This window comes from Balaenoptera borealis, assembly GCF_965194805.1.
Source record: "Balaenoptera borealis genome assembly, chromosome: 2".
Lineage (NCBI taxonomy): Eukaryota > Metazoa > Chordata > Mammalia > Artiodactyla > Balaenopteridae > Balaenoptera > Balaenoptera borealis.
Window position 1 is genome coordinate 98,350,797 of NC_138867.1, and position 27,085 is coordinate 98,377,881.

Here is a 27,085-nt window from a genome sequence, read left to right on the forward strand (position 1 = left end):
CAGAACTCAACTATGCTGGCACCCTGATCTCAGACTTCCCGACTCCAGCACTGTGAGAAAAAAATTTCTGTTATTTATAAGCCACCTAATCTATGGTATTCTGTTATGTCAGACACCCTTCAAGCACAGATGAATAAACCAGACCAAATTCAGTTCAGTTATAGAAATAAAAGGAAGTTACATATTTGAACACGTGAATTTTGTGATTAAAAATTCATACCTCCTACATTATATTGCACTATTCCCGTGTAGGTGTCATGTGAAAAATAAGAATAAGATGAAACACAAGGTGAAAAGAAAAATTCAAATAACATTATAATGAATAAAAATTTGCTCTCAAATTGCTCACACACACACACACACACACACACACACACACATGCATACACACACTACTCAGTTCAAATATACCCATAAGAAGCTGGCTTTCAAACTTCTCTTACTATCCCAGGCATTAACTTTAAATGACTGAAATTGTATATAATAATTCATAAGACCCCCATTAGATATCATTTATAATACTTTGGACAGATAAACTGGACCAAATTTTTCTTCTGAGTATTCTGCAAAGGAAATATATGTTCTACAAAACAATATTACATAAGTAGACCACTTGGGAAATGTCTAAACAACTTAAGAGTATACAAATACTTTTGAAGCAGCACAAGATAATTTATAAGCTTTTATTTATAAAGGAACTGCTGAAAGTTATTGTAGAAGGCATTCATTTAAGCAAATCCCTTAGGACCATTAAAATGCAACAGTGAGATGAATTCTACCAACTGTACTCTGAAGGAAAGTGCAGTTGAGACACACAGCATTATGCATGACCCCCAATTCATGGCAAAACAGATTTCCATAAAGACTTTTGAGTTCTGCCTAATTCTCACATACATTGATCTTGTGATTTAACACATCTTTCATTTGTATCTGGCTTTAGTTACATTATTTTCAATTTTTTCTCTGTACTTTCTCTTAGCCTTTGTATGTTTGATTCCTTATACCTAAATTGCCCAACCCCGATATTTCTCTGAATTGGAAATTTCCAGATGAGGAAGACTGGTAAGCAATCCCTCTTCTGGGAACCTTTCTTTACAGGCCTTAGAAGACAGAAGCTTTCTTTCTTACCTGCTATCTATCTCTGTGCAACAAAATTCTGTGCATGAAATAAAGGACTTGGCCACATTTATATTATGATGCAATATTTGTTAGTAGCCGTGAATACTGCATACCATGATACAATAGTATCCAGTAGGGTTGAAGTTAATAAAAGTGACACATAGCTACTTCACAATGCCAACAACAACTGCAGATTTCTTTCTTCTCTTCAAATGGATCTCCCAACTGGTGTCCTCTCAGAGCTTTAAGGGAACTGCTATGTAGGAATCTGTTCAGTCATTCTGACATGCTCTTAGAAAATAAGACTGATGATGATCAAATCTGCCTGCTGAATGATAATAGCAACCTCTGCCCATTCTCCAGAGGCCTATGGCCATCAGCAGAGGCGTTCTGCTTTATGAGCTATCAATAGTGTGTTACCTCTAAGGTCAAATCTCAGGAAGGTAGAATCACACCTCTTTCTCTTACACAAAGTATATTGCATGGAGCAACACTAAAAATTATTCATACAGGTCCAATGTCACATTAATAATATGAATTTAGGAACCCAGGAGGAAAGAGTTCTGTCATTTAACTTGAATGTGTTTTCCATTGCTTTGCTAGCATTTTAAGGTTGCTCGCTGTGAATTCCTTTCTGGGAATCATTTCATAGTTCTTGCATAATACATGATACATTTTCTAGATAAATTAAAGTTTGAAAACTATTTCTTGCATATATACATTTTTTTCTTTATTAGTGCCAAGTTCTTCTAAACCAACTACTCTAAAATATGACTGACTTTATGTATCAAGGGGTTAATGTGATCAATATAAACTGTGGAGTCTCCTTGGCATATGTTCTAAACCTCTAGGGAGCTGTACAGATTGGGGCTGCGAAGTGCTCTTTGACTACTTCCTGCTTCCATACCTTGTGCAGTCTGTATTGAATTTTTAGAAAAGAAATAAGTGATATGAACTTCCAGCCTTATTCTAATTTCAAATAAATCTCCAATATAATGATGAGTCATTTATTACACAGCATGACCTCTAAAAAACTTTTATATTAATACGGCAAAAATAAAAAAGGATATCTAAGCTTCTATTAAGATATTGCCTATTAAAAAACTCCTGGCATTGGGCAACTCGAATGGTTGACAGCCTTCTCTTCTGCTTGCTGAAGTTCATGTGGATCTTTCTATCATAAATAACAAAACATTGAAACTGTTTTTGAGGAGAAAAGAAGATGCACCAAATTTTTTAGCAATGCTTTCTTCAGATAAAAATGTTTTTTTCTTTTTAATTTTATTGGAGTATAGTTTATTTACAATGTTGTGTTAGTTTGAGGTGTACAGGATAGTGATTCAGTTACACATATGCATATATTCATTCTTTTTCAGATTTTTTTCCCATATAGGTTGTTACAGAATATTGAGCAGAGTTCCCTGTGTTTTACAGTAGGTCCTTGTTGATTATCTAGTTTAGATATAGTAGTGTGTGTATGTCAATCCCAAGCTCCCAATTTATCCCCCGCCCCCCACTTTTCTCCTTTGTTAACCGCAAGTTTGTTTTTGAAATTTGTGAGTCTGTTTTCGTTTTGCAAATAAGTTCATTTATATCATTTTTTAAAAATTAGATTCCACGTAAGAGTAATATCATATAATATTTGTCCTTCTCTGTCTGACTTACTTCACTTAGTATGATCATCTCTAGATCCTTCCATGTTGCTGCAAATGGCATTATTTCATTCTATTTTATGGCTGAGTAATATTCCATTGTATGTATGTATCACATCTTCTTTAACCATTCTTGGACATTTAGGTTGCTTCCATGTCTTGGCTATTTGGAAATAGTGCTGCAATGAACACTGGGGTGCATATATCTTTTCAAATTATGGTTTTCTCTGGATATATGTCCAGGAGTGGGATTGCTGGATTGTATGGTAGTTCTGTTTTTAGTTTTGTAAGGAACCTCCATACTGTTCTCCATAGTGGTTGTACAAATTTACATTCCCACTAACAGTGTAGGAGGGTTCCCTTTTCTCCACACCCTCTCCAGCATTTATTGTTTGTAGACTTTTTGATGATGGCCATTCTGACCGGTGTGAGGTGATACCTCATTGTAGTTTTCATTTGCATTTCTCTAATAATTAGCACATTGAACATCTTTTCATGTGCATTTTGGCCATCTGTATGTCTTCTTTGGAGAAATGTCTATTTAGATCTTCTGCCCATTTTTGATTGGGATTTTTGTTTTTTGATATTGAGCTGTTTGTATATTTTGGAGATTAATCCCTTGTTGGTCACTTAGTTTGCAAATATTTTCTCTCATTCTGTGGGTTGTCTTTTCATTTTGTTTATGGTTTCCTTTAATGTGCAAAAGCTTTTAAGTTTAATTAGGTTCCATTTTTTAAATTTTGTTTTTATTTTCATTACTCTAGTATGTGGATCCAAAAGATATTGCTGCGATTTATGTCAAAGAGTATTCTGCCTATGTTTTCCTCTAATAGTTTTATAGTGTCTGGACTTACATTTAGACCTTTGAATCATTCTGAGTTTATTTTTGTGTATGTAGTTAGGGAATGTTCTAATTTCATTCTTTTACATGTTGCTGTCAAGTTTTCCCAGCACCACTTATTAAAGAGACTGTCTTCTCTCCATTGTGTATTCTTGTCTCCCTGTCTTAGATTAATTGACCATAGGTGCATGGGTTTATTTCTGGGCTTTCTATCTTGTTCCATTGATCCATATTTCTGTTTTGTGCCAGTACTATACTTTTGATGACTGTAGCTTTGTAGTGTAGTCTGAAGTCAGGGAACCTGATCCCTCCGACTCTGTTTTTCTTTTTCAGGATTGCTTTGGCTATTTGGGGTCTTTTGTGTTTCCATACAAATTTTAAGGTTTTTTGTTCTATTTCTGTGAAAAATGCCATTGGCAATTTGATAGGGATTGCATTGAAACTGTAGATTGCCTTGGTTAGAATAGTCATTTTGACAATATTGATTCTTCCAATCCAAGAATATGGTATATCTTTCCATCTGTGTCATCTTCAATTTCTTTCATCAGTGTCTTATAGTGTTCAGAGTACAGGTCTTTTGCCTCCTTAGGTAGGTTTATTCCTAGGTATTTTCTTCTTTTTGATGTGATGGTAAATGGGATTGTTTCCTTAATTTCTCTTTCTGATCTTTCATTGTTAGTGTATAGGAATGCAAGAGATTTCTGTGTATTAATTTTGTATCCTGCAACTTTACTGGATTCATTGATACACAGAAAATGCTAAAGATGCTACCAGAAAACTACTAGAGCTCAAAAGTGTTGTATTATTAAGAGGCAGTATTAAATATTTTATTTTTTAGGTTTCTGCATAAGTAAAAAATAAGGTACCTAGATAATTAGAAGTATAGATCTGTTATATGATACTGAAATACATCATATAATGCTGTTTGTATTTCAGGGGATTGCCAGATTTAGTTCATAGGATGATAAGAGATTTTGAAACAGTCTGGGGACACTTAGCCCATCACCACTCAAGCCTATATTAGTAAAGATCAACATGAAGGTTAAAAAAGTCCTTCAGATTTCTTTGGAAAGGATTGTTAGTATACTAGTTTCAGTGTACACACAATCACACACACACACCATGGGGAAAGGGTGATTCTCCATCACATAAAGCCAAAAGAAGTGCTTAGAGGATTTCTCTTGCAACCTCTGAATTATTGTGAATGTGTAGGTTGATACCTAACCATCTGTTGAGATCTAAAGTTAAAAGCCTTGGGATGGTTGGGACCTGGTTGTAGGGGATTAAAGAGAGGAGACAGGCAGCATTGGGAACCAGCTGACCTTCCACTGATATAGGGGCAATATACGTGGTTCTGGTGAGCAAGATGTCTACTTGTAGAAGGGAGCTGTGATATTTTTAATCTATGGTCACAAATTTCTTTGGTATCTTCCAGTCAAGAAGTAATATATCCAGTCTCTTTGAATGTGCGTGGCTTATGACTCTTTTGATCAAAAGGATTTGGCAGAAGTGAAGCTATATGATGCCCTACGCTAAGTTATAAGTGCAATGCAGCTTTTAGGTTTCCTCTGGGATATTCCTTTTTTTTTTTTTTTGAACCCTGAACTCCAAACAATTGCTCAGTCTTCAAGCCACATGGAATAGCTACATATAGGCATCCTTTTCAACAGCCACTGCTGAGCACACAGAAAATAGGCAGCATCAATTGCCAGCCGGGTGAGTGAGCCATCTTGGACATCCATCCATCCAGGTGAGCCTTCAGAGGGCGACTATCAGAGCCAGCATCTAACCACAATTGCATAAAAAAGCCCAAGTGAAAACTGCCCAGCTGAGTCTTTTCCAAGTTCCTGATCCATAAAGCAATAAGCAAGATAAAATAGTTGCTTTAGACAAATCAGTTTTAAAGTAATTTATTATAGAACAATAATAACTGGACCACAAATCATCTGAAATCTCAAGAGAAGGTTTTAAGATGGATGATAGTTTGTAGTTTTTATATTATACGGACTGGAAGAATTTTTTATTATTTCAAAAGTAGAGCCATTAATATATTGTTTGAGGATGTCAAGAAAAGCAATGAGATTGTCTTAGATTTCATTCTGGGAGGAAAGGTACATCCCCTAGAGCTGATTAAAAATAGCAGATATAAAAAATAATCATGTTGCTTCCTTCTAGCATCAAGCTGAGTACAGTTTACTTAATAAATCAGGTTCCAGCTCCATCATCACCATTACCTTTACAAGAAATTCATATGTTCTGATTAAGTTTTTAAAGGCCTCTATCAAAACATTTATTTTGGCATAAAGGAGGCATCTTCATAAGCCCTCCTTAACCCATTTTTAGTGATTATCCAGTTAACATTGGGTTAGTCACAGTTGGTTCAATAAAAGACATCCTTTTGAAGGAGATGTCAAGTCTCAGGAAGCCAGATTCAGTGAACGCCTCAACAAAGAGTGGAATGGAAAGAATCAGGAGAGAAGAAAAACACAAAAAACAATGATTTTGTATTTTTCTAATTTCACTTACATACAGTAATTATCTTATACTTGAATTATCTTCTGTTTCTTTTTAGTGACCCATCTTCTTCCCTGAACTACTAAAACAATGCAGTTTAGGCTTCCACTGTGACTGACCCACAGTGGTGGAATCTCACTGGGCATGATTCACCCCCAGCATTCTCACACAGCTTTAGAAAACTTAAAATGAATTTCTCTTTGCTCTAAATTAACTTATAAAAATAATTATCTTTTGCTCCAGTGCCCTACATATATGATTCAGTGTAGTAGGTCATATTCTAAGGAGACCCCAGTGACTCGCATTCTTTTACAATCTCTTCCATCCTGAGTGTGGGTGGAACCGTAAATATGTTGACTTATCACTCTTGTGATGAGGTTTGTGAAGGGAGATGATCCTCCTTGGCCCTGACCTAATCAGGTGAGCATTTAAAGAAACAAACTGCAAGAGGAATTCCATGTGAGGGAGATTCTCGGTCTCTGGCTTTGAAGATTCAAATACTGAGGCTGGAGGGGGAAGCAGGTGGCAAGGAATGTCAGCACCATCTAAGATCTGAAAGCACCCCAGCCAACACCCAGCAAGAAAACAGGACCTAAGCCTATAACCATAAGAAGCTGGTTCTGCCAACAGCCTGAGTTTGGAAGCAGGTTCTTCCCCAAAGTCCTGCTGGCACCTGATTTCCACCTAAAACCCTGAGGCTCAGGCCAGCTACCTCAGGCCCAGACCTGCTATGTAAGTACTGTGAGCTGATAAGCAGGCATTATAATTAAACTGCTAATTTTGACATACCTTGTTCACAGCAATAGAAAAGTAATGTAGGCAAACAGATCATAATTCTACTCTAATGCAGTTCTAGAAACATATAATTGTGTCTCAACTTTTTTTAGCATTAGAAATCACTTTTGTATTAGGGTTAATGAGATGAAATAAAGGCCAAGTACACCTTGATAAAATATTTACCATGGATCTTTGGGAATTATTAGCATTGAATACATTTATCTATTTCTAACAACTTTTCTACCCCAAGAATATGCTTTATCTCACTGTCCTCTTTCATAAACCTTGGCATGTCAGCAAATAGACCACTTCGAAGAATTTTTTTTTTTCTTTTTTGGATATAGTTGCTTGTGGTAGTCCCTTATGATCCTTTGTATTTTTGTGGTGTCTTTTGTAACTTCTCCTTTTTCATTTCTAACGTTATTGATTTGAGCCCTCTCCCTTTTTTTCTTGATGAGTCTGCCCAAAGGTTTATCAATTTTGTTTATCTTTTCAAAGAACCAGCTTTTAGTTTCATTGATCTTTTCTATTGTTTTCTTCATCTGTATGGCATTTATTTCCTCTCTGATCTTTATGATTTCTTTCCTTCTACTAACTTTGGGTTTTGTTTGTTCTTTTTTCTCTAGTTGCTTTAGGTGTACAGTTAGGTTGTTTATTTCAGATTCTTCTAGGTAAGATTGTATTGCTATAAACTTCCTTCTTAGAACTGTGTTTGCTGCATCCCATAGGTTTTGGATCATCATGTCCATTTTCATTTGTCTCTAGGGGTTTTTTTATTTCCTCTTTGATTTCTTCAGTGATCTATTTGTTGGTTAATAATATTGCATATATTGTTTAGCTTCCATGTATTTGTGTTTTTTACAGTCTTTTGGGTTTTTTTTTTTTTTGGTAATTGATTTCTAATCTCACACTGTTTTGGTCATAAAAGACGCTTGATATGATTTCAATTTTCTTAAATTTACTGAAGTTTGCTTTGAGGCCCAGCATGTGATCTATCCTAGAGAGTGTTCCATGTGCAAAGAATTTAAATAATAATGCTGGCCAAACTCACCAAAATACACTGGTTACTTCTTCTTTGGGCAGAACTTTTGTTTCAACTTATACTCCAATGGGACGTGAGTCTCACCCTCTTTCCTCTTTTGTAATATTTTTCTCCCTAAATGTTATTTGCTCTTTTGGAAAGGTGCATCATTCATATACGTATCTTTGTGTCTCCCTTTGGTTACATTGAACATTCTGATACTACTGTCCACTTCGATGCTCACCAGTCTGCACACAGCCATTGGCTGAGTTTCCAAAGGGTATGGTCCAGGCCCCTCAACAGCTCCATTCAGTAAGTGACTAAGTAAGGTTCCCAGGGAACTCCTTTACTCTTTATGAAAACACTTTCCTCCCCTCAGAGGCTTAATACCTTTGCTGTTGCCAAGTGTGACCATGCCCTGAGGTTAACCACTGAGGAGCAGAGAGCCTCTCTGTGTCTACTGTTGACAACTCTATCATGTAGGGCTTCTCTACAGGTAATGGTGGCAATAAAAGTAGCATCCATCTGGCAAATGACCAAAAGAATGACACAAGCCATTTCTATAACTCTTCTGGCTAGGAAGTGAAAGGATAGACGGAGGCTTCAGGCAGAGGACTTAGGCATGACACAGATGATCTGTGGTGTCACACAAACCAATTCTAGAACATCCCAGCACTCATCACCTTACACATGAATATCTATAAAAGACCATCATTACCTATGCTTCACCTCATAGTTGACACAATGAAAACAAGAAACACAGCTCACCCTGTGGTCACTTACCAGAGGATTCTTCTTTAGCTGTATCTCTTATACCCTTTAATCCAAATCGAACCTCCATTCCTCCTCAATCTCTCAAATTTTTCCATAGTGACCTCTAGAACTCATGGTCTGATATCATCTAATCTTAATATTCTCAATCTCTTCTCTGAATGAACCCTATGCCTTCCAGTTTATGCAGAGATTAACTTGAAATTTATCACAGAGCTAAATGTAAAAGGTGCTACTATAAAATTTTTAGAAAAAAATAGGAAAAAATATTGCTACATTTGGGTTAGACAAACAATTATTTGATACAAAAAAAATGAAAAATTGGATTTCATAAAATTATAAGTTTTGCTCTTTGGAAGACACTGTTAAATGAAAGAAAACAAGCCAAACACTAGAAGAAAATACTTGCATGTTACATATGTGACCAAGGACTTGTATTCAGCATAAAGAGCTCTCAAAACTCAACAATAAGAAAACAATCCAATAAAAATGGGCATAAGATTTTAACAGACACTTCACCAAAGTCGTACAAATGGCAAATAAAATAAGCACATGAAAAATGCTCAGCATCAGCAATCATTTGGGAAATAAAATTCACATACACACAATAACCTGTATGTAAATATTTTTAACAGCTTTACTCAAAATAACTTGAAACAACTGAAAAGTCCTTCAGCTGGTGAATGGATAGACAAATTGTGTGGTATATCCATCCTATAGAGCAATGAAAAGAACAGACTTATTACATGCAATAATAGACATAAATCTCAAATACATTATGGTTACTGACAGGAGCCAGACCCAAAAGATTACATATTCTATGATTGAGTTTATACAACATTCAGGAAAAGGCAATTTTTTTCCCCATTCTTATTGAGAAATTGACATACATCACTGTATAAATTTAAAATGTACAGCATGATGATTTGATTTACATATATTGTGAAATAATTACCACAATAGGTTTAGTTAATATCCATCATCTCATAGAGATACAATAAAAAGAAAAGGGGAAAAAAATCTCCTCGTGATGAGAACTCTTAGGAGCTACTCTCTAAACAACTTTCCTATATATCACACAGTAGTGTTACTTATAGTCATCATGTTATACATTACAACCCTTGTACTTGTGTATCTTATAACTGGGAGTATATACCTTCTGACCACCTTCCTCCAATTCTCCCTCCCCCCACGCACAGCCTCTAGTAACCACAAGACTAATCTCTTTTTCTATGAGTTTGTTGGGTTTTTTTAAAAAACAAAAATTTAGATTCTACATATAAGTGAGATCGTACAGTATTTGTCTTTCTCTGTCTGACTTATTTCACTTAGCATAAGTAGAAAACGCAAAATTTTAAGAGAAAAGATCAGTGTTTTCTAGACATTAAGGGTGGGAAAGTAGGTGACTAAAGATGGACAGGATAAGTGAATAATTTGGGTGTGAGGGAAGAGTTCTGTGTATTGAATGTGGTGTTGGTTTACACAACTGTGCATTTATCACCATTCATACAATTGCTCTCCTATATTAATACTATGTATTTGTGTCATCTTTTTTTTTAAGGTTAGACTATAAACGTCCCGCATAGGTCTTTCATTTACCTAGAGTTTCTACTTATTTGTTATGTTTTCTTACTGATTAAAGAAACTTGTGCTTCTGTATAATGTAATCTACTTTATGAACATAAACTTATTTTCTGGAACTTATGCATGGAAATAATCTTGGAATTTATTTTAATTCCTGATCTAGTTTAATTATTGTTTCTTTTTGCCCAAGTCTCTTGAAACACTCTTACTTAAATTCTCTTTATCAGTTTTACTGAAGTTGAGATTTCAAAATTGATTCAAAGGAGGTAAATTGTTAAAAACTACAACTATTGTCTCATGCTCTTGTTTAATGATTTAAGGGTGAATAATACAAGTTAATTTCTCCTGAAATATTGAAGGCACTGCTACATTGTATTCTGGTATCTTTTGCTAATGTAATATCTTATGAAAGATTTTTTGCCCTTTATATGAAATCTGTACATTCTTTGTTCTATATCTCTTTCAGAAGTTTTTATTATCTTCTTTACTCTTTGTGTTCTACAGTTTCACTGTGATATGTCTAGATGTGGATTTTTGTCACTCATTGTACTAGCCATTCAGTAGATGTCTTCAAGGTTATTAAACTTTTTTCAGATATGGGAATTTTTTTTTGTTATTTCTTTGATTTCTTCTCCCAGTCTCACAATACATCTTAATTTTCTTTGTTCTCTCTTTTTGGGAAAGCTATTAGAAGAAGGTTAAATTTCATGTATTTTCTTGTGTTTCTCGTATTGCTTCATATGTCCTAAGTTCTCTTAGATTTTTCATCTCTGAAATTTTGTTCTTTGAAATAAAAGATTTGTTTGAGTCTCTTTTCTAGGTCTATTAAACTGTTTCATTTTGGCAAACACATGTTGGATTTCCAGGAATTATATTCTTATGCTCTGATTATTCTATTTACATAATAGCTGCTAAAATTTTAATACCTTTTCAAAAATTTCTATCACAGTATTAATCAGAATTTCCCTGAATTATTCTTCTCCATTAGCTTAAATATATAGCTTTCTTCAAGCATCATTTTTCAATTTGTTTATTTTAATTCTTATCTTTGGGCAGATTGGTTTGTCTCTAATCTCAGGCCATTCTGGTTTTCTTCTCGTGTCTACAGAGAGAAATTTGATCAGTCAAGAAAAATCCTCTATTATTGCTCAGCTTTTTGTCTGTGAACAGGAAGTACTGACTACCAGACTATACTTTTTCACTAACTTTTGATTTGGAAATTATGTCAAGGTAATAAAACTTTGTAAAACTAAAAATGGTATGCAGAACACCCTTATATTCTTCACCCAGTGCACCTGTCATTAGCATTTTACCTTATTGTATTTGCTTTATATGTAGACGTATTTTGAAGAATATAGCCTCTCCCTTTGAAAAAAAAGTTTCTCATTGTGTGTTTGGCTAATATTTCATCATGATTAAATTAAGAATATGCATTCTCTGCTGGGATATTGAATAGTGAAGTTGTGTCCTTCTCAGGGCGTCACATCTGGAGCCACATATGACCACCTGTCTCTTGTTAGTTATGTTAATTGTGATCCACCTGCTCTAAGTGTTATTTGATTTCTTCACTGTATAATTATTGTTTTTTCTTCTTGCAGCTAATAAGTAGTCCATGGGGAGATACCGTAAGACCATGTACATATCTTGATCCTCATCAAAATTTTCCCTTGATTTAGCATTCATTGATGAATCTTGTTTGATCTAATTTAGCCTGATGGTTACAAAATAATGATTTTATTCTGCATTTGTCAGCAAACCATTACATTCTGTTGTAAGCAAGAACCCTCCATTCTACTCTGTTTATTTATGTGCTTATTCATCTTGTTCATATTTGGTATGGACATGAATTCCTATTTTTCCATGATTTAATTTTTTTTACTGTATTTAATTATTTTGATGTTCATACTGTCCTAAATTTGCTAGCTGGAGCCCCTTTAAGCTGGTTTCTATGTCCTTGTGACATTCTCTGATCATTTTTGTGGCACCTCCTTTACTCTGTTATAGCAAAATGAGCCTTATCATCTTGTACCTTCTCTGTCCCAACCCTGAAATAAGCCTTTTCTCTGAAGTCTTCGTTCCTTTTAGTGAGGAATAGTATTAGAGACTAAAACCTCAGCACCAGGTATGCTCACTGCTCTTGGGTGTCTTTACTTCTTGGCCATCTCAGTGGACTTATCTAAGAAATACCTGAATACATATATACATAATACAAATATAGTAACATGTATATATTTACATGTGCATATAAATATACACATGCACATACAAATATAAAATTCATACAAATCCTTCAATTCCAATCCACAGGAATACCATCCCCCATTCTATATTTGAATATCTCTGTCTTCACAGTGAGAATCCTGGTTCCCAGCAAAATCAATACAGTGACATTTGTTCAATCCAATATTAGATGCAAAATAGTTCAGAATTGCTTCACCTGTACCACTGCAATAAACAAGCACGCTGCAATGAATACAGGATTCCTTACCAACTCTTCCCTTTGCTGCATCCAACCCTGCCCCTAACTGATATTATATAGTCAAATACTGTGTTCACAAATTACTTGGATTCATTCTTTTCTCTATTTTTCTGTCTTCCTTCTCCCCTCCCCCTCTGTCCTTCCCTTTCTTCCTCTCTCCCCTCCTTGCCTCTCTTGTTCCTTCCTTCCTTCCTCTCTCCTTCCTTTGATGAATTCTTTATCCCTTCAGCTTGGGTATAGTCTTCACTTGCAATACAAACAGGATTAACATTTGTTTCAGTTTGTTTTCATTTTTTGTTCCACTCCTTCCTATTTTTATTGATTCTATTTCATTTTTTTATTTTAAAGGGTATTAACATATTTTCAAATTCAAAAATGTAATAAAAGATGCCTCAGAGGTGTCAATCCCTCCCTTCAATACTATTACTCCCACCACCTAACCTCAATCTTTATTTTCTTTCCTGAGTTTCTCTTTGAAATGAAAAACAGATACACGTTTTTCCGATATTTCCTTTTCTTACATGAAGACTAGCATACTATATAAGCACTTCTAAAGTTTGTTTTAATTTAACAATTTTTCCTAGAACTCACACTCTTATCAGTTCAGAGGGACCTTCCTCATTCTGTTGCATGCCTGTATAGTGCTCCACTATGTGCATATTTTGTTTCAGGTGTGCAGCAAAGTGATTCAGTTATACATACATATGTACCTATTTTTTTCCAGATTCTTTTCCCTCATAAGTTATTACGAAATATTGAGTATAATTCATCGTGCTATACAGTAGGTCCTTATTGGTGATCTATATAGTAGGGTGTATGTGTTAATCCCAAACCCCTAATTTATTCCTCCCTCCCTCCTCTTTGGTAACCATAAGTTTGTTTTCTATGTCTGTGGGATTATATATGTGTGCACACATATTTTTGCATTGTTGGTGTGGTATATCTTCAAGATCAATTTCTAAAAGCAGGGTTACTGTATCAAAAGACAAATATGGTTTTGTTAGACATTACCAACTTTCCTGCAATAGGTATAGAATCATTTGCATCCCCACTAGCAATATAGAAGAGCACCTATTTCCTCAGAGCAACAAATTATATTTTGGTGAGCCTGGACAGTGTGCAGGCAGTGAAGCTGAGCACCATCTTTCTCTCTATCAAGAGCAATATATGCTACACTTTGGGCTCTCACATTTTTAAATTAAAGAGTAGGTTTTTTTGTTTTGTTTTTTAGGCTGTGGGAAATTTTCACCTATAACAGTTGTTCTATGTTTTGGGAGGTCGGAGTAGAGGTAGATGTTTCTTTTGCTGTCTTCAAATTATTCCTTCATAACCCAGTCTCAGTTTTTATAACCGTGCATTTAATGAATGACAATACTGGGAAATGTTGGCTTTGTGGATTGACATTATTTCATGAGTCAAAAGACTTCTGCTCATTGACGCCTAAAGAATCTATAAATTGGCTTCTGTATGAAAATAAGGCAAAACAATAGACATATATTTAGAAGGCAAAAAAGCATCTCAGGAATTTTCCTCTGATGAATAAGGTGATATTAGCTGATATTCATGCTAATAGCAGACTATGATAGGTATAATTTTCTTTCACTTCCTTTGTTATTTTAGGATTTATTGATAAGTTCACTCAGCTCATTTTATTCTCAAGGGAGGAAGACAACCATTTATTAATGTAGGTGGTTCTCACCATCACCAGTTTGTTTGTGTTGGTATATTTTCTAGGGAGGACAAACAACTATCAGGTATTCACAAATATCTGTTGAATGGATAAATAATTAAAGACATCTTTTGACATGGGAGAAAACAATTTTAAATCAAAGTCAAGATACGTAAAGAAATTGGAGAAATTCTAGTTTTATCTTTTCAGCTAATTAAATTAGGAAAACATAAAATTTTGCCCTAATAACATATGTAAACTATTACATTGCCACACGGTGCATTTAATTTCAGTTTTAAAGCAAAGCACAACAGTGAAAGTTTGTCCTTCCTTTGAGTTTAGCCCAAAATGCAATTTTTAAATCGTAACTTATTTAACAAGGCTAGCCCCTGTCTATAATCTTCAAAGTATATTGGATGATGAACATTTTCAAATAATTACATGGTCTACAATTCTTGGTTCCCCTACATTTACATTTACACCTGCTTTCAAACTCACTGAACTGCATTTGATGAGGCTGCATTTGGTCCAAAATCTTTCTTTGGGTACATAATTGAAACTGTTCTACCAAATCTGTTTCACTTAGGCAATCTATAGTCACATCATTCTGTCAGCCACTGAGAAATACCTATGCTGCCACAGACACTTAGCTCTTGTTTTGAAATGCCATTTAATCTCCCTTCTAGGGTGTGGGTGACATTCAACCCAACTGTTCAGTGACGGTTCAGGACGTCAAGTTCCATGATGAAAAACTGAATATTCCAATGGGTGCAATCTCTGGGCATTACGAGTAAGAATACAGACATGAGGATATTGCATAAAAAGGAATATAAAATAGTGGTCTCCAATTTCAAAAACAGGTGTTTATATAGCTTAAAGTGAAGACTTCCATCTGCCCAGTCAGTTACAGCTCTCAACTGTTTGGCTCTCTCTTCTTCCAACAGGGACATAACGAAACATCAGAGGGATTAGAGACTTGCATAAACAGATACTAAGTACAGTCCTTTCAACTAAATTTTTATATATTTTTACTCACTTACTTAGAAAATGATTGATGCATTTCTCTAGGCAGGCATAGAGCTATAATGGCCAGCTTGTCTGTCTTTATTCTGTACAGAAGCAAATCTCCCTCTAGGCTTTCTTTATAAGTACAGATTTACCCAAAATGGAAAAATGAAAAAAAAAAAAAAAATGGTACCAGTTCACTAGAGGAATTAATAACAGAAAGGACAGGACAGAATGTTTTGTTAAGGTGGATGTCAGGGTGCATATAAAGAAAAGTAGATGATGTTCTTAGAGTGAGTCCAAAGTAAATGAAAGAAAAATGGATGGAAATTGCACAATTTTTCTTTAGAATGTACCTACTAGTAATGCTAAAGAACTTCTCAGCAGCCCCTCTGGTGAAAATGTGAGCTACAGATGGAAACTATTTTCTTCAGTTTTCATTTAGATGAAGGCCTCTGAGAAGCAGTATTATCTTTTGCCATGATAAAAGCATGGACTCTAAAAATGCCAAGAGAGAATGGCTTCTAGACGTGGCACAATAGAAGAATTTTGTACTCCTAGACAGAAAATACAGGCCTAAGTCTCACTGCCTTATCCTTTTTGTGACCTTAAACTAGTCTCATAAACTGTGTCATACATCTGCATTCTCAAGGGCAAAACATAGCAATGAATAAGCTCTATGCCACAAACATTTTCAAAATGACCAAATGAGAATACATTTTGTCAGCCAGAAAGTGTTAGATAAATGAAAGGTGTTACAGAAACTGTGTACTCTACACAAGGAAGACTTCTCTGTTACCTGGGTTGGGTTAGTTGCTCTATCCTATATCTTCTCATGACATACAATGCTTCTGTCTAGCTCAGACACATAGTGGTAACATGATGTGATAAGTGCTCCTGAAACTTGAAGACAATGAGCTAATATGGAGAAGTGAATGCACCTGATTTACTTCTGTATCTCCAGTGTGTAAAGTAGTGCATGTCACTTAATAGGCACTCCATAAATTCATGATCATATTATTGTATGGCCAAGTACAATCAATTTGGAATAAAATGTGAATACATCTATTTATACAGCATACACAACATCAAAATTATTGGACAAAAAGGTAAACACAGAAACTGTAAGGTTATTCCATCATTCCCCCATTCTAATCAAAATTAGTTCCCTATGCACATAACTATAAAAAATACACAATCCACGAAGACCACAAGACAACACAAGAGGATTACATTACCACCTAATGTAATCTGAAACAAGGGTTGGCTGAGTATTTGGAAATAACAGGTTCAGAAAAATTCAAATATCACTTTCTGGCAAGCAAAAGAAAAATCAGAGAAAAGGAGAAAGTAAAAGCACATAGAAGAAAAATACAAAAATGTGAACTTGATTCAAGAACAGGAAAACTGTCTCATTCTATTCCTTTATTTTTTATAATTTAATTTTTATTTTATATTAGAGTATAGTTGATTTACAATGTTGTCTTAGTTTTGGGTATACAGCAAAGTGATTCAGTTATACATATACATATAGCAATTCCTTCACAGATTCTTTTCCCATTAGGTTATTACAGATTATTGGTAGAGTTCCCTGTGCTATACAGTAGGTCTTTGTTGATTATCTACTTTATATATTGTAGTGTGTATATGTTAACCCCAAACTCCTAATTTATCCCTCCCCCCAACTTTTCCCCTTTGGTAACCATAATTTTGTTTTCTGTGAGTCTGTTTCTGTTTTGTAGATAAGTTCATTTGCATCACTTTTTTAGATTACACATATATGTGATATCATATGATACTTGTCTTTCTCTGTCTGACTTACTTGACTTAGTATGATAATCTCTAGGTCCATCCATGTTGCTGCATACAGTATTATTTCATTCTTTTTTATGGCTGAGTAATATTCTATTATATATATGTACCACATCTTATCCATTCCTCTGTTGATGGACATTTAGAGTGCTTCCATGTTTTGGCTATTAGAAATAGTGCTGCAATGAACATTGGGGTGCATGCATCTTTTCGAATTATAGTTTTCTCCATATATATGTCCAGGAGTGAGATTGCTGGATCATATGGTAGTTCTATTTTTAGTTTTTTAAAGAACCTCCATACTGTTCTCCATACTGGTTGTACCAATTTACATTCCCACCAACAGTGTACAAGGATTCCCTTTTCTCCATACCCTCTCCAGCATTTACTGTTTGAAGAATTTTTGATGATGGCCATTCTGACCAGTGTGAGGTGATACCTCATTGTAGTTTTGATTTGCATTTCTCTAATAATTAGTGATATTGAGCATCTTTTCATGTGCCTCTTGGCCATCTGTATGTCTTCTTTAGAGAAGTATCTATTCAGGTGTTCTTCCCATTTTTTGACTGGGTTGTTTGTCTTTATGATGTTGAGCTACATGAGCTGTTTGTATATTTTGGAGATTATATTATTTTATTCTTTTTGATGTGATGGTGAATGGGATTGTTTCTTTAATTTCTCTTTCTGATCTTTCATTGTTAGTGTATAGGAATGCAAGAGATTTCTGTGTATTAATTTTGCATCCTGCAACTGTACCAAATTCACTGATGAGCTCTAGTAGTTTTCTGGTAGCATCTTTAGGATTTTCTATGTATAGTATCATGTCATCTGCAAACATCTTTTCCAATTTGGATTCTTCTTTTTTTTGTCTTTTTTTAAAAAAAATAAATAATCCTATGTTTTGTGTTTTTTTAACATCTTTATTGGAGTATAATTGCTTTACAGTGGTGTGTTAGTTTCTGCTTTATAACAAAGTGACTTAGCTATACATATACATATATCCCCATATCTCTTCCCTCTTGTGTCTGCCTCCCACCCTCCCTATCCCACCCCTCTAGGTGGTCACAAAGCACCAAGCTAGTCTTCCTGTGCTATGCAGCTGCTTCCCACTAGCTATCTATTTTACATTTGGTAGTATATATAAGTCCATGCCACTCTCTCACTTCATCCCAGCTTACCCTTCCCCCTCCCTGTGTCCTCAAGTCCATTCTCTACATCTGCATCTCTATTCTTGTCCTGCCGCTAGGTTCTTCAGAACCATTTTTTTTTTTTTTTAGATTTCATATATATGTGTTAGCATATGGTATTTGTTTTTCTCTTTCTGACTTACTTCACTCTGTATGACGGACTCTAGATCCATCTACCTCACTACAAATAACTCAATTTCGTTTCTTTTTATGGCTGAGTAATATTCCATTGTATATATGTGCCACATCTTCTTTATCCATTCATCTGTCGATGGACACTTACGTTGCTTCCATGTCCTGGCTATTGTAAATAGAGCTGCAATGGCCATCATCAAAGATCATATGGTTTTTAGTCTTCAATTTATTGATGTGGTGTATCACACTGATTAATTTGCATATATTGAAAAATCCTTGTATCCCTGGGATAAATACCACTTGATCATGGTGTATGATCCTTTTAATGTATTGTTGGATTTGGTTTGCTAGTATTATGTTGAGGATTTTTGCATCTATGTTCATCAGTGGTATTGTCCTGTGATTTTCTTTTTTTGTGGTATCTTTGGTTTTGGTATCAGTGTGATGGTGGCCATATAGAATGAGTTTCAGAGTATTCTATCCTCTGCAACTTTTTGGAAGAGTTTGAGAAGGATAGGTGTTAGCACTTCTCTAAATGTTTTCTAGAATTTGCCTGTGAAGCCAGTTGGTCCTGGACTTTTGTTTGTTGGAAGTCTTTTAATCACAGTTTCAATTTCAGTACTTGTGATTGGTCTGTTCATATTTTCTATTTCTTCCCAGTTCAGGCTTGGAAGGTTATTCCTTTCTAAGAATTTGTTCATTTCTTCCAGGTTGTCCATTTTATTGGCATAAATTGCTTGTAGTGGTCTCTTATGATGCTTTGTATTTCTATGGTGTCTGTTGTAACTTCTCCTTTTTCATTTCTAATTTTATTGATTTGAGCCCTCTCCCTTTTTCTCTTCATGAGTCTGGCTAAAGGTTTATCAATTTTATTTATCTTTTCAAAGAACCAGCTTTTAGTTTCATTGATCTTTTCTATTGTTTTCTTCATCTCTAGTTCATTGATTTCTACTCTGATCATTATGATTCCTTTCCATCTACTAACTTTGGGGTTTGTTTGTTCTTCTTTCTCTAGTTGCTTTAGGTGTACAGTTAGGTTGTTTATTTGAGATTTTTCTTGTTTCCTGAAGTAAGACTGTATTGCTATAAACTTCCCTCTTAGAACTGCTTTTGCTGTATCCCATTGGTTTTGGGTCATCATGTTTTTATTGTCATTTGTCTCTAGGTATTTCTCATTTCCTCTTTGATTTCTTCAGTGATCCATTGATTATTTAGTAACATGCTGTTTAGCTTCAACGTCCTTGTGTTTTTTACAGTTTTTTTTTTTCTTGTACTTGATTTCTAATCTCATAGCATTGTGGTTGGAAAAGATGCTTGATACGATTTCAATTTACTTAAATTTACCAAGGCTCACTTTGTGGCCCAGCATGTGATCTATCCTGGAGAATGTTCCATGTATACTTGAGAAGAATATGTATTCTGCTGCTTTTAGATGGAATGTTCTATAAATATCAATTAAGTCAATCGGGTCTAATGTGTCCTTTAAGGCCTGTGTTTCCTTATTGATTTTCTGTCTGGATGATCTGTCCATTGACGTAAGTGGGGTGTTAAAGTCCTGCACTATTATTGTGTTACTGTTGATTTCTCTTTTTATGGCTGTTAGCATTTTCCTTATGTATTGAGGTGGTCCTATGTTGGGTGTATATATATTTACAATTGTTATACCTTCTTCTTGGATTGATCCCTTGATCATTATGTAGTACCCTTCCTTGTCTCTTGTAACAGTCTTGATTTAAAGTCTATTTTGTCTGATATGAGTATTGCTACTCCAGCTTTCTTTTGATTTCCATTTGCGTGGAATATCTTTTCCCATCCCCTCTTTCAGTCTGTATGTGTCCCTAGGTCTGAAGTGGGTCTCTGGTAGACAGCATATATATGGGTCTTGCTTTTTATCCATTCAGCCAGTCTATGTCTTTTGGTTGGAGCATTTAATCCATTTACATTTAAGGTAATTATCGACATGTGTATACTTATTGCCGTTTTGTTAATTGTTTTGGATTTGTTTTTGTAGGTCTTTTTTCTTCCTTTCCTCTTTTGCTCTCTTCTTTTGCGATTTGATGGCTATCTTTAGTGTTGTGTTTGGATTGCTTTTTCTTTTTTGTGTGTGTATCTATTGTAGAGTTTTGGTTTGTGGTTACCATGGTGTTTTGAAAGAGCAATGTATATATGTACAAGATTGTTTAAAGTTGCTGTGAATATTGTGCATTGGTACTCTCCTTTTCTCATGATTGCTAATTTTGATATCATATTTGTGTGTGGAAGATTTCCTTCCTTTACTGTATGTTTGCCTTTAACAGTGAGCTTTCCCATTTGTGATTTTTTTTTTGTTTCTAGTTGTGTCCCTTTCTTTTCTGCCTAAAGAAGTTTCTCTGGCATTTGTTGTAAAGCTGGTTTGGTGTTGCTGAATTCTCTTAGCTTTTGCTTGTCTGTAAAACTTTTGATTTCTCTGTCAAATCTGAACAAGAGCCTTGCTGGGTTGAGTATTCTTAGTTGTAGGTTTTTCCCTTTCATCACCTTAAATATATCATGCCACTCCCTTCTGGACTGCAGAGTTCCTTCTGAAAAAATCAGCTGATAACCTTTTGGGGGATTCCCTTCAATATGATTTGTTGTTTTTCCTTTGTTGCTTTTAATATTTTCTCTATGTCTTTAATTTTTGCCAATTTGATTAATAAGTGTCTTGGGGTATTCCACCTGGGGTTTACCTTGTATGGGATCCTCTGTGATTCCTGGACTGTTTCCTTTCCCATATTAGGGAAGTTTTCAGCTATTATTTCCTCAAATATTTTCTCATGCCGTTTCTCTCTCTCTTCTCCTTCTGGGACACCTATAATGCAAATGTTGGTGCATTTCATGTTGTCCCAGAGGTCTCTTAGACTGTCCTAATTTATTTTCATTCTTCTTTTTTTATTGTGCTCCACAGAAGTGATTTCCACCGTTCTGTATTCCAGCTCACTTATTCTTTCTTCTGCTTCATTTATTCTGGTATGGATTCCTTCCAGTGTATTTTTCATTTCAGTTATTGTATTGTTCATCTCTGTTTGTTTGTTCTTTAAAGCTTCTAGCTCTTTATTAAACATTTCTTGTATCCTCTCTGTGCCTCCATTCTTTTTCTGAGATCTTGGATCATCTTTACTATATCAGTACTCTGAATTCTTTTTCTGCTAGATTGCCTATCTCTGCTTCACTTAGTTCTTCTTCTGGGGTTTTACCTTGTTCCTTCTTTCTGGAACATATTTCTCTGATGTCTCATTTTGTCTAACTTTCTGTGTTTGTGGTCTCCGTTCTCAGGATGCAGGATTGGTTCTGGTGTCTGCCCCTGGTGGGTGACGTGGGTCCAGGGGCTTGTGCAGGCTTCCTGGTGGGAGGGACTGGTCCTGACCCCTGGTGAATGGAGCTGGGTCTTGTCCTTCTGGTGGGCAGGGCCATGTCAAGGGCTTTGTTTATAGGCTGCTATTGGCTCAGGACGACTTTAGGTAGCCTGTTTGATGATGGGTGGAGCTGTGTTCCCACCATGTTGGTTGTTTGTCCTGAGGTGTCCCAACATTGGAGCCTACAGGCTGTTGGGTAAGGCCAGGTCTTGGTGCCAAAATGGTGACCTCTAGGAGAGCTCACTGTGATGAGTATTCCCTGGGGCCTCTGCCACCAGTGTCCGTGCCCCCGCAGTGAGCCACAGCCAACCCCTGCCTCACAAGGAGACCCTCCAAGAACCCCCAAGTAGGTCTGGCCCAGGCTTTTATGGAGTCACTGCTTTGCCCTGGGTCCCAGTGCACATGAAAGCTTGTGTACGCCCTCCAAGAGTGGAATCTCTGTTTGTTTGTTTTCCCCAGTCCTGTGGAGCTCCAACTCAAGCCCCACTCACCTTCAAAGCCAAATGCTCTGGGGGCTCCTCCTCCTGATGCCAAACCCCACCCTCCCCCCAGGCTGGGGAGCCTGACATTCGTTTCAGACCTCTCACTCCTGTGGGAGAACCTCTGCAATATAATTATTTTCCAGTTTGTGGGTTGCCCACCTGGAGGATATGGGATTTGATTATATCACAAAAGTGCCCCTCCTACTGTCTCATGGCTTCTTCTTTGTCTGTGGATGTAGAATACCTTTTTTGGTAGGTGTAAGTCTTTTTTGTTGATGGTTGTTCAGCAGTTAGTTAGTTAGTTGTGAGTGAGTTTGGTGTTTTCGTGAGAGGAAGTGAGCTCAAGTCCTTCTACTCCTCCATCTTGTCTCTCCTCCCCAATTTTTAACTTTAATAGTAGGAATATGTTTTTCTTTTCTCTTTTTCCCTTTTCCTTTGTGCTTCACCTAGTTTCGTTTGCTCATATGGTGCAGTGTAGAGGCCTTGTACCTGGTGCTTCAGACCAGAGTTCGTCATGCAAAACGGCTGCACCTGGCAGTTGAGCTCAGCAAGCCATGTGAGGAAGTGTTGCACATGACACTCTCATTCCATTCCTTTAAGTGTTCAATGAGTGAGCATATATTTTCCGAATATCCCAATGATTCCATAGGTGATGTTTTATTCTAGGAAGTGACATGGTTCCCAATATAGTGGCCCAAGAATACATGGATAAGGAAGAGAGCCCCTTAGATTGGTACCTTGGTAACATTTAGTGACTTATAGTTCATGCTGTGTCCCACTAGTTAAACTTGAATTTGTAAAACTTTGTAACACTTTGTGTAAGGTATGTTAGCAAGTGAGAGCATTGTTAGAGCAGTTTTCCAGGGTTTCCTGTGGTCTCAGGAGTCCACAAGAGAAAGATGTCATCAAGGCAAATATACCGACCAGAAAACTGACAGAAGGATGTACAGATTTGGATATTATATATGATTCAAACCCAATTCTTTGATAGCTTATTTTAAATAATGATATCCTAGGGGAAATAGTAAACATTATCTATCATGCATTATTTGATGATTTCATTGTTCCCTCCCAACTAAGATAGATAGACTTATCCAACTAAGATAGATAGACTTATTTGATTGTTCTTTATTATTTCTACCAACTTTTTGAGTTTTCACCATTCAGATATTCATAACAAACATTCCTCTTTTGCTCCTCATTATTACTTAGCCAATTAAATACACATGCTCCTTTAATCTTATACATAAATTTCTCCAATCTATGTGTCATTATTTTTCTTTGAACCATTTCCATACATTTAGCATTTCTTCTCTTAATATCTGACTCACCTTTGGGAATGTTTGTTAGGTGCTGAGAAACTACTAGAAGACCACCAGTTAGGGCTGATGACCTAACCAGAGTGATGAAAAGAAGAGGAGATTTAAATTACTGAGTTTTTGTTTGTTTAAATAATACATTTTATAGGTGGTAAAGAGAACTGCCCTGTACCTTACTGAATGGTTGACTTTTTTCATCCATTTCATTTTAAACAATTTCTAAGTTTCTTGGGAATGTCATGAACTAGGGAAAAGAACACTAAAGCAGGACTCTGAAAACCTGAGTCTTAGGGACTGCAAAATATGATCTTAGTCATCATGAAATTTTTCATTACTTACTTTTATAAATAAGGAAATAGTATTAACATTGTAATACTTGCCTTGCCTTCTGTGTAGAGCTGTTGTGAGTTCCAAAAAGATACTAGTGATAAACATGCCTTGTAAACTATATACTACATTAAAATTATAAGGTAGGATCAGTCCTCCATGCTTTGCACATTGGCTTAAACAAACAACGGGTAACATTGCTACTATTTCATGCCATCATTTATATCGAGTTTAACTCAGTGACCATGAATTCACATAAAACCATAAGAATCTGAGGAGAAAGTATTTCATAGGTGACATCTCAAGCTATTACTAGGAAGAGGTTTGAGAAGGTTACAAATAGCCACATTAAAGTCAGGGAATGACTAAGCATTTGAAAAGAGAAGAAAGAATGTGATTATTTTATTAGAAGGAAGATGAGAGGTCATAGATTAAAAAGAAACAGGAAGCTCAGAAATGGGAAAAGAGAGTCATGGAGTCAATTAGGTGCAGAAAGGCTGTTCCAGATGGCCAGAGGAAGCGTGGGAGAGCAGTCTTCTGGGAGCAGGGCTCAGACAGTTGCAACAGACTGTGACTGAGGCTGAAGACTGTAAATCAAAGGCACTGAGGGGGAAAAATAACACCCATAGAAACATTACTCTTTACCTCATGTCCCAGCCCAATTTTAACTTTTCCTTTTAGAATATGCTTAAAAACATTGCCCTAAAATTTTAAAAATCTTATAGTTAGTTAAGTTTTAAACTTTTTCTACATATTTACTACATACCCAGAATTTCCCAATAAAATAGGGGAAAAATAGAAATTGTTTGAATTAATACCAGCTTAAAATTCTTGCTCACACACAACAAGAGAGTCTACCAAATGAGTTGGTGTTGTCATATTTCTTCAAGAGAAGCCTCAGCAAGTTCAGTAACTGGATCAAAAAAAAAATCCTGTCAGGCTTAATAATATGTTAAAAATCTTGTGCGAAGAAAGTTTAAAAAACCCCCAAAAAACAAAGGTTCTCTGACTTCATAGCATTCTCATCATTCACCTAATAACCCAGCTTTAAAAATTCAGACATTCACAATATATTTCTACCAAATCAGCATCCTCAAAGTCTCTCAAATCCTGTCTGTCTTTCCTCTTTATCCCTAAAGCAACAGTGGTAATTAATGATTTTGTTTTCTTTCTGGGGGGAGGGGTAGCTACCCCATCAGCCTCCTCTCTACTTTCCTGACAAACAGGCTATGCTTATCTAATTGTTCTCCTGAATATCTTTCTGTAAATGGCAGTTTTCAAATGTTGGTAACAGGACTACTTTATACACTTAAAAAAATTACTGAGGACCCCAAGGAATTTGTGTTTGTGTGGGTTAGCAATATTTACTCTACAGATGGTCCTTACTTCATATGTTACCACATTGACTCAAGTATATGAGAGATTTTACCTGAGTTATCACCAGGCTGTGCAAAAAGCAAAGACAGAGTTCCAGGGTGCCTAGGTTTTGTTTAGCATAGTACAGTGTAAATGGAAGATTGCTTGTACTAGAAATTATAGTTGAAACGTTTATAAAATAGTCAACAATTTATTTAAAAATAACAATAACTCATTAATCCCATGTTAACATAAAACTGTTTTCCAAAAGAAAAAAAAATTAGCAAAAAGCACCTCATCTTACCTTTTTGCAAATTTCTTTAATGTATGGCTTAACAGAAGACAACTGGAATTCTCAAATCTAGATCTGCATTCAGTCTGTTGAGTTCTGTTTAGTTAAAATATATGAACAGAATATGGACTAAACAGCTGTGTAGTCGGAAAAAAGAGAATATATTTTAGTTTTTTCAGATAATTATAAATATTATTTGATATTACATCAAAACTCAACAAGAGGTAGAGTCTTAATGGTTAGATGTAATTAAAGAATGTGAAAATATATCAAGTAACTTTTTATAATCTTTTCCATTAAAATCCATTGATTTATCTTGCATTTTAAAGGATTTTACCCATGCAACAATTTTTTTTAGCATAATGAAATAGTCATTTGGAAAACATTAATTCATTGAATTATGCTAATCTTTGAAATGTTGACACTTTTCATTATAAAATATCAATAAAACAGCATTCATCAATCCCACTGATCTCATCAGAAATGACTTTAAGTATTAGGAAGCCATTAGGCTATCAGAGGCAAATACAAATTTTCCAAAATTCCAAGTTTTCTTTGAAAACACAAATGTTATTATTTGCAACAAATACTCTTAGTTGTTTTCCTTGAAGTGACAGCCTCACTTCATTCATTTTTGCAATATATATGTCAATACCCAAGTATGGGTAACAATATTTATTATCTGTTATTCTTTCAAGTAAAAATTATTTTCCATGAACCTATTCAGCTAGACACGCCAACAAAAAAGTTCTTTCTTGAGACAGTTATGGTTTGCATAAAAACTGCTTCATGTATACTTCCCATTTTACCACACAGAATATGAAAAAAACATTTACTCAAGGGTCATGATTTAATAAAATCAATAATTTGTATTATTTCACCAAGCACTTTCTTAAGTGACACTGGATCTTTGTTTTTAACTGCAAGAATATAAAGACTACTAGTACTATTTGGTACTCCTAACTTCATGTGGGCTAAGACACCAGGAGTTTTACCCATCAGTGCAAATAGCAAGCCAGTGAAAAAAAAAGCAAATAATGTCAGTATTACGAAAAAAATAAAAAAGTTTTAACTTTGCAGACCCCCTGAATGTGTCTTAGGAACTCCCATGGAGCCACAGACCACACTTTGAGAATCACTGCCTTTAAACAAATCTGACCATATCAGACCCCTGCTTTAAAGACTTTCATCTTTTGTCCTAATGTCAAACAAATACACTTTAAACCTGATGTACAGAACTTTGACAATCTGGACGCCAGCTGCCTTTAGACTCTTGGCTGCCATTCCTATTTCACACGCACTCTTTGCTCCCAGCACCCTGAGCTACTCACTAAGCATCTCACTCTGTGCCTTTCATCACTCTGGGCTTATG

At 35.5% G+C, this 27,085-nt stretch overlaps 1 protein-coding gene across 3 annotated transcripts in view; it reads right to left on the bottom strand.

Annotated features, from left to right (window-relative positions):
• The window catches only part of LOC309622452 (uncharacterized protein), a 665,771-nt gene that overhangs the window by 26,627 nt on the left and 612,059 nt on the right, over positions 1-27,085 (bottom strand). For 2 of the 3 annotated variants that reach the window (XR_014240881.1, XM_082378512.1), the window contains one exon: positions 1-25,850. This exon is cut by the window's left edge and continues 26,627 nt beyond it. Coding sequence is in view for 1 of the 3 variants with exons in the window: in XM_082378512.1 (XP_082234638.1) it covers positions 25,818-25,850 (33 nt within the window). In the remaining 2 variants the exon portion in view is untranslated. The remainder of the gene's footprint in view (positions 25,851-27,085) is intronic. The other variant, XR_014240882.1, reaches the window with a different exon arrangement.